This window comes from Neomonachus schauinslandi, chromosome X, assembly GCF_002201575.2.
Source record: "Neomonachus schauinslandi chromosome X, ASM220157v2, whole genome shotgun sequence".
Taxonomy (NCBI): domain Eukaryota; kingdom Metazoa; phylum Chordata; class Mammalia; order Carnivora; family Phocidae; genus Neomonachus; species Neomonachus schauinslandi.
The window spans coordinates 54,075,505-54,083,846 of record NC_058419.1 but is presented as its reverse complement, the minus strand read 5'-3'; the positions used below and the strand labels follow the sequence as shown (position 1 = coordinate 54,083,846).

The window sequence follows — 8,342 nt, the reverse complement described above, 5'->3', positions numbered from 1 at the left end:
GTTAACATGCAGTGCAATACTAGTTTCAGGAGTAGAATTCAGTGATTCATCACTTAAATACAACACCCAGTGCTCATCATAACAAGTGCCCTCAATACCCATCATCCATCTAGCCCATTCCCCCACCTACTTCCCTTCGTCAACCCTGAATTTGTTCTCTAAGAGTTTTTTACGGTTTGTTAAACTCTGTCTTTCCTCCCCTCCCATATGTTCATCTGCTTTGTTTCTTAAGTTCCACATATGAGAAGCACATGGTATTTGTCTTTATCTGACTTATTTTGCTTAGCATATACATTCTAGCTCCATCCACATCATTGTAAATGGCAAAATTTCATTATTTTTGATGGCTGAGTAATTAAGTCTGTTCCATTGTAAACTCTTTTGAAACTTTTCTAGTTTGGGCCACTTTCTCACTTTAGTAAGTATATTCTAATAAACACAAATTAATAATTCTTTGATAATCTTATCAATGTCCTTCATGATTATCAGGATAAAATTTTTGGAAATAGAAAAGAAGAATCACTACTGGCTCCAAAACCTACTATAAAAATGCCTGTTTGTATCACATTCTCAACATCAAATTGTTTTCTTGAAATTTTCCTGTATCTAAAAAAATATTAGTCAAATACTAGGTAATGAAGTTTTAACTTTATAATATTTTTTTCAGTCATCCCAGATTTCACTCAAGAAAGCAGCAAATTTAGTTTCCTCGTGAAGTCTCAGCAATATGTACTGCTGATACTTTTAACTGGAAACACAGAATCAAGTGCCTGTTAAGACAAAGCTGAAAAATAAATTCCCAACTTTCCTTTTCTTCCACGCATGCCGACACTTTGCTATTAACTGTAAATAACAACATGTGATGAGATACACTTAGAATGCCAGTTGTTCAGGATTCTTTTCTCATGCAAAACATTTCTCAAATTTGGAAAGACTCAGATGTGCTTCAACCAATTGCCTTAGGAATCTGGATGGGGATTTTTAATGGATTTCATATATGAATCATATTTATAATAGGCTATAAACTTCCCTTTAATATATAATAATAATGACAGAGAAATGTTCTATATCTAATTTTTGTTTTATAGATTCTTCTCAATTTAAATTTTAAAAGGATTAAACAAATTACAGGTAAAAACTTTTTTTTTCCCCCATAAACTTCCACTTAGCAGAGGGAACACTACTAAAATTCACTCATTTCAAAGCAGTTCTAGATTTCTGATTTTTGACCCAATAAAAAGTTCACTATAGTTTAGAATGTCTATACTTTAATGACCCCAAAATAGGAAATAAGTGTAGAAAGGAGTTTATCTTGAAAATAATTATTTTTAACAACCCAAACATATCTATAATCTTAGAGAAAATATGCACAAATGAATTGGAATATGGAAAACATTTAGACGATTACATAAAAATAAAATATTGATTTGACTCAGTGATAATATTGTGGGAATTTGCTTGGATTTGTGTTATTTTAATATAATATTTGCAGTAAAATAATATTTTTAAATAAGAAAAATAAAAACAGTCCAAAATTGTAGCCCATTGTTAACTAAAGTCACGAGGAAAGGTGTTTATTTATTTTTTTTTCAAAATACAATAAGCTAAGCAGGTGTTCACAAGTGTTTCTACATGTTGGTCACTGTGGTTATACTGTAATACTAGTTTTTATTAGTCTATCTCTATTATATTTTTTGTTTGTATTTGCCTTTCCTCACATGGTCTCCATGTCCTACCTAAGCAAGAATCCTATAAAGCAAGCACAAGAGCTCAATAAAGAAAATTACTAAATATTTGAGTAAATAATGAGGGTAAATTGTTATCCTTAGTCAGCTACACAGTCTAATAGAAAATGTAAGATGTAAAAAATGAAGCACCACATGAATTTAGCCTGTTATTATAATAATTTCTTCTTAAAACAACATCCTTTGGGGTGATGTCCTTCACTTGCATTCTTTGTTATTGCCAGGATCTTTTCCAGCATAATAGTATTGATATAAGTTTTGTTTGGATTTTCTTTTAGAAGGGAGGGGTTGTGGAAGGGACTAGATGAGGAGCTGTGTGTTATAGACATTGATGATTTTCCAAAGAGAGGGAAACACTCCTTTCCAAAACAATTTCTCACAAACTTTAAGGAGAGAGATATAGTGGGAAACCTGAGTTGAGTCTAAGCTTATAACATTGTTTCTTGCCATGGTTTAAAGTTGAAAACTCATGTTGAAATTCATAATTAAAGACATTCCATGCTCATGGATTGGAAGAACAAATATTGTTAAAATGTCTATACTATCCAAAGCAATGTTCACATTTAATGAAATCCCTATCAAATACCATCAGCATTTTTCATAGTGCTAGTATAAGCAATCCCCAAATTTGTATGGAACCACAAAAGACCCCAAATAGACAAAGCAATCTTGAAAAAGAAAAGCAAGTCTGGAGACATCACAATTCTGGACTTCAAGTTACATTACAAAGCTATAGTGTTCAAAACAATATGGTACTGGCACAAAAATAGACACACAGATCAATGAAACATAATAGAAAACCCAGAAATGAACCCACAACTATATGGTTAATTAATCTTCAGCAAAGCAGGAAAGAATATCCAATAGAAAAAAGACAGTCTCTTCAACAAATAACAGCGGGAAAACTGGACAGCAATGTGCAAAAAATGAAATTGGACCATTTTCTTACACATACACAAAAATAAATTCAAAATGGATCAAAGACCTAAATGTGAAACCTGAAATCATAAAAATCCTAAAGGAGAACACAGGCAGTAACCTCTTTGACATAGGCCATAGCAAATTCATTTTAGATATGTCTCCTGAGACAAAGGAAATAAAGCAAAAATAAGCAATTGGGACTTCATCAAGATAAAAAGATTCTGTACAGTGAAGGAAACAATCAACAAAACTAAAAGGCAACCTTTGGAATGTGAGAAGATATTTGCAAATGACATATCTGATAAAGGGTTAGTATCTAAAATATATAAAGAACTTGTACAACTCAACACCCCAAAAATGAATAATCAAATTTAAAAATGGGCAGAAACATGAATAGAAACTTTTCCAAAGATGACATACAGATGGCCAACAGACACATGAGAAAATGCTCACATCCTTGATCATCAGGGAAATACAAGTCAAAACTACATTGCGATATGAACTCACACTTGTCAGAATGGCTAAAAGCAACAATACAGGAAACAACAGTGAAAATGTGCAGAAAGAGGAACCCTCTTGCATTGTTGGTGGAAATGCACACTGGTGCAGAAACTCTGGAAAACAGTATGCAGGATCCTCAAAAAGTTAAATATAGAACTACCCTATGATTCAGCAATTGTACTACTAGGTATCTACCCAAAGAATACAAAAATAGTGATTCAAATGGATACATGCACCTCGAAGTTTATAGCAGCATTATCTACAATAGCCAAATTATGGAAATAACCCAAGTGTCCATCAACTGATGAATGGATAAAGAAGAGGTGGTATATATATACATGAATATTATATATATTGTATACAAGATTGTATATATACAATGGACTATAACTCCACCATAAGAAAGAATGAAATCTTGCTATTTGCAAAGACATGGATGGTGCTAGAGAATATTATGCTAAGGGAAATAAGTCAGTCAGAAAAAGACAAATACCATATGATTTCACTCATATGTGGAATTTAAGAAACAAAACAAATGAGCAAAGGGGAAAAGAAAAAGAATGGGAGGCAAACCAAGAAACAGATTCTTAACCATAGAGAACAAACTGATGATTACCAGAGGGGAGGTGAGTGGGGGATGGGTTAAATTGGTGGTGGGGATTAAAGAGTGCACTTGTGATGAGCACCAGGTGCTGTATGGAAGTGTTGAATCACTCACTATATTGTACACCTGAACCTAATATTACACTGTGTTAACCAACTGGAATTTAAATAAAAACTTAAAAAATAATCAGTAATTAATGCATAAAGTGACTATATTTTACATGTTTATTTCATCTGTGAACATTAATCATACATTTTGTATTGATTCTGCAGCTTTTATCTCTTTCAGTAAGATTTTGTAATATGTGATTATGAAGACAGCACATTTTCAACGTTTTGTGACACAAGGTATCATAAAAAGCCATTTTATGGTTCTCCAGTCATTAAAATCTTAGTATTACTGGAGCAGTGAAAAGAATTCTGCCTACTACCTGGGGATACTGTGATCATTATGCTGGAGTTTAATGGAGTAAGGATAAAGGCCAAACACAACATGGCCCTGTGTTTTATTTGACCCTGTGACCATTTAGCACTGTAATGGGAATCCAGTATAGCTGTCAATTCTGACTTTCCAATTAACTCAGGAAAGTATGCAACCCTTTATCTTATTTCCTAAGCAGAAATAGTATTGGGAATTATTTTTTTATTAAAAAAAAGTATGAGAGTTCCTTCTGCCTAGGTGATCACCTCCTGCTTTGATTTTGGGATCAGCAGCCTAAAATTAATATTTTAAGATAATAAATAAAAACATAAAATCTTAAAATAAAGAAAAATATTGAAAAAGCTTTTTTTTTTTTTTAAATCTTGGCACAGAGGAAGCGGGAAGTTACTTAGCAGGGTTCCGGGTTTCCTCACGCCCCGCCCGCCCTACCACAGCTAAATGGTTTTCGTCCTTGTGTCGGTCTGTCCTGCGGAGAGCAATCCACGTCCATGGTCCCTGCTCTGCCCGCCCGCTGCGCATCTGCCCTTCTCCTCTGACTCCGCCCCGCATCTGTCCGGAACCGCCTCCCGCCTGAGCTGACCCAGTGCGTGTCTGCCAGTCAGTCCCTCCGGACCTGCCGCGAGTCTCAGACTGCTGAAATTACCGCGCGTCACTCGGTCCGTACCCGGTGGGCATCTGGGGTATCTGGGCGGTCTCCCGTCTCCAGCGCGTGTGTCTGTCTGTCTGTCTTTCTGTGCGATCTGATCCGCCGTCTGCAGCCTGCCTTCCGGCCCCAGCGCACCAAGTGTTTAGTCTGCCCTTTTGCTGACGCTGAGTGTGTTTAGCGGCCTTAGTTAGCTGAGAGCCCGCCTGAGACCGGCCAGGCAGCCGGCGGAGGAATACACGTTTCGCCCCTGCCCATGTTAATAGAATTTTAAGCCAACAGGAGCTCTAGGCCTATGTTTATGCAGAAAACAGGTCTCGAGGCCTCTGTCTGCAATGCTGGATGTGGGGTGACAGCCAGCTGCCTGATGATTTCTTACAATTAAATGGGGAACAGGAAATTTCTTTCTTACTACTGGCTTTTGAAACAGATTTTAAATCTTAATGGGTGGAAATTATAAGTCCCCTTAGAACAGATTCGTTATTGGGATGCATTTTTGTCTGATGTGTTTGTTCTGAACCTGCTGACCAGCTGTTTCTGAACTTCATTTTCTCAGCCTCAACAGTGATTCTGAGTCTGCTTTTAGCTTCCTTCTCCTTGGCTTTCTTCTGTTTGTGAACAGCTGCTTGGCCCATAGCTTAGAGAAATCAGCCTTCTTTTCTCTCCCAAGAGAGCCACCTCCCTGTACTCAGAAAGATGGGGAGTGGAGAGCCTAATCCTGCTGGCAAGAAAAAGAAGTACCTAAAGGCTGCCCTGTACGTGGGTGACTTGGACCCAGATGTCACGGAGGACATGCTTTATAAAAAGTTCAGGCCTGCTGGCCCTCTGCGCTTCACCCGAATCTGCCGTGACCCTGTCACCCGCAGCCCCCTGGGCTATGGCTATGTTAACTTCCGCTTTCCTGCAGATGCTGAGTGGGCCCTGAATACCATGAATTTTGATTTGATTAATGGCAAACCTTTCCGCCTCATGTGGTCTCAGCCAGATGATCGCTTAAGAAAGTCTGGAGTTGGAAATATATTCATCAAAAACCTGGATAAATCCATAGACAATAGGGCCCTTTTTTATTTATTTTCTGCTTTTGGGAACATTCTCTCATGCAAAGTCGTATGTGATGACAATGGCTCTAAGGGTTATGCCTATGTGCACTTTGACAGCCTGGCTGCTGCCAACAGAGCCATCTGGCACATGAATGGAGTGCGGCTTAATAACCGCCAGGTGTATGTTGGCAGATTCAAATTCCCAGAAGAGCGGGCAGCTGAAGTCAGAACCAGGGATAGAGCAACTTTCACCAATGTTTTTGTTAAAAACTTTGGAGATGACATGGATGACGAAAAACTGAAGGAAATCTTTAGTGGATATGGGCCAACTGAGAGTGTTAAGGTAATAAGAGATGCCAGTGGGAAATCTAAGGGCTTTGGATTTGTGAGGTATGAGACACACGAGGCTGCCCAAAAAGCTGTATTAGACCTGCATGGAAAATCCATCAATGGGAAAGTTCTATATGTAGGGCGAGCACAGAAGAAAATTGAACGATTGGCTGAGTTAAGACGAAGATTTGAACGGCTGAGATTAAAAGAAAAAAGTCGGCCTTCGGGGGTGCCTATCTATATTAAGAACCTGGATGAGACCATCGATGATGAAAAACTGAAGGAGGAATTTTCTTCCTTTGGATCAATTAGCCGGGCCAAAGTGATGGTGGAAGTAGGGCAAGGCAAAGGGTTTGGTGTTGTCTGCTTCTCCTCTTTTGAAGATGCTACCAAAGCAGTGGATGAGATGAATGGTCGCACAGTGGGCTCCAAGCCCCTGCATGTTACCCTGGGCCAGGCCAGGCGCAGGTGGTGAGAATAAGAATGCTCAATTTGTTTCAGCCTTAAGCTGGTGCCTACTTAGTTTGGGCTACTTTGTGATAAGAGGTTATTTTATTCCAGGTTATTTTTTTTTAAGTGAATATTTTCTTTTGGAAAAAAAAAAAAAAAGTAAAAGTAGAAAACCTTGTTCATTTTAGTGAAGAACATAATTTCTAATTGTAAAACTGTCATTTTGTACTATTTTTTGATAAAATATCCTTAGAAATATGTAGAATAAAATTCATCCCTCCACATACTGTTTTTTTCCTAAACCAGTCCAGGTAAGGTAATTGGTTGAACATAGGTTCCTTCCTTATTCCAGTTATAATACTAATGTAATTGCTTCTGTGAAAATATTCTCAAGACGGACATTATTTCTGAATCTATCACACATAAAACTTCTGACTTTCTTTTTGAGAAATCAGTAGAGCAGGCGAAAATGTATGTGATCCACTTAACATTTGTGCATAATTTTACCTTATTATTTAAAGTGAATGTTATTTTAAAGAGATGTGAGTTTCTTTATTTATACTTTTTTTTTCCCTTTTCTAATATATTGTGGGCATACCACAGAGTTGGCAGTGGCTTTGACTAAGTGTCGGGAGTTTTCTTTAACTTCATGCCCAGAGAAATAAACATATTGGTGTTTTCTCAATCAGTACCTTAGGAAACTAACACTTAAAGCATTATTAAAATGAGTTTCACCTTAAAAATCTGAGAGATTTAATATATGAGGACGTCTAAGGAGCATTCTTGCCACTCATTTTTTTCAATTCTTTAGTAGTATAGATGGGTCATGTTAAAATAATGAGAAAGATGAATAAGTGCACTGAATTGCCTTTACCTATAGATAATTTTAAAATTTTACCTCCGCCTCTATAAAGTGTCAATATAAGGGTAAATAATCCATACAGTGATGTTGAAAAACTACATTGAAGAATATCTTCAATATTAAACTTGTCATTATCTCTTGTAAATTTTTTAATACATCCCTGTGATAATATTCACATATGTATCAAAAGTAAGGAAAAGCTTGCCTCTCTTGATTAAATCATATGCCTCCGTCTATTATTTGAGAGCTATTAATCCAGTATGGATCTCTTTATGTCTGGCTGCTTGGAAGTTGTGACAAAATGTTCTGTTCTATATTGCAGTTACATTATTTAGCCTGTAATTTCTTGATTACGGATTTTCCATATTTTACTTGTAGTCCCCTCTTTTCCCCACCCATCTACCTTCCATCCATATTATACTTACTTTTATGTTTTCTGTAGATTGCCTTTCATTTAATATGTGGGTGTTCAAATCCATTTTGGAAGTAGAGAAATTATTACTTAATTTGTGTAAAACTTAATTACTTTTTAAAAATAGGATTCACTCATATCACAGATCCAACCGTAAGAAAATGTTTTGTCTCTATTCTTAATTGGCTTTTATTATGTTATATAGAAATCTTAGGTTACATACATAATGCAATATAAATATATAATTTTATTAACACTTTTGTTAGCTATGTGCCCATAAAATAATGGGAAAAATCTGTTTCTGTGTAACTGTTTATCCAGAAATTACATTTATATTCATTATCAAGTATTTTCAAATGGAAATCACTGTTTTTGTTGATCATATACATAATA

General features: G+C 36.3%; 1 protein-coding gene across 1 annotated transcript; it reads left to right on the top strand.

Annotated features, from left to right (window-relative positions):
• The first annotated feature begins 4,777 nt into the window (after nucleotides 1–4,777).
• PABPC5 (poly(A) binding protein cytoplasmic 5) lies at nucleotides 4,778–6,799 on the top strand. Its single transcript, XM_021693035.1, has 2 exons — nucleotides 4,778–4,868; nucleotides 5,526–6,799. Exon 2 carries the CDS (start codon nucleotides 5,552–5,554, stop codon nucleotides 6,698–6,700), a length of 1,149 nt encoding a protein of 382 aa, XP_021548710.1. The 5' UTR covers nucleotides 4,778–4,868; nucleotides 5,526–5,551; the 3' UTR covers nucleotides 6,701–6,799.
• The last annotated feature ends 1,543 nt before the right edge of the window (nucleotides 6,800–8,342 follow it).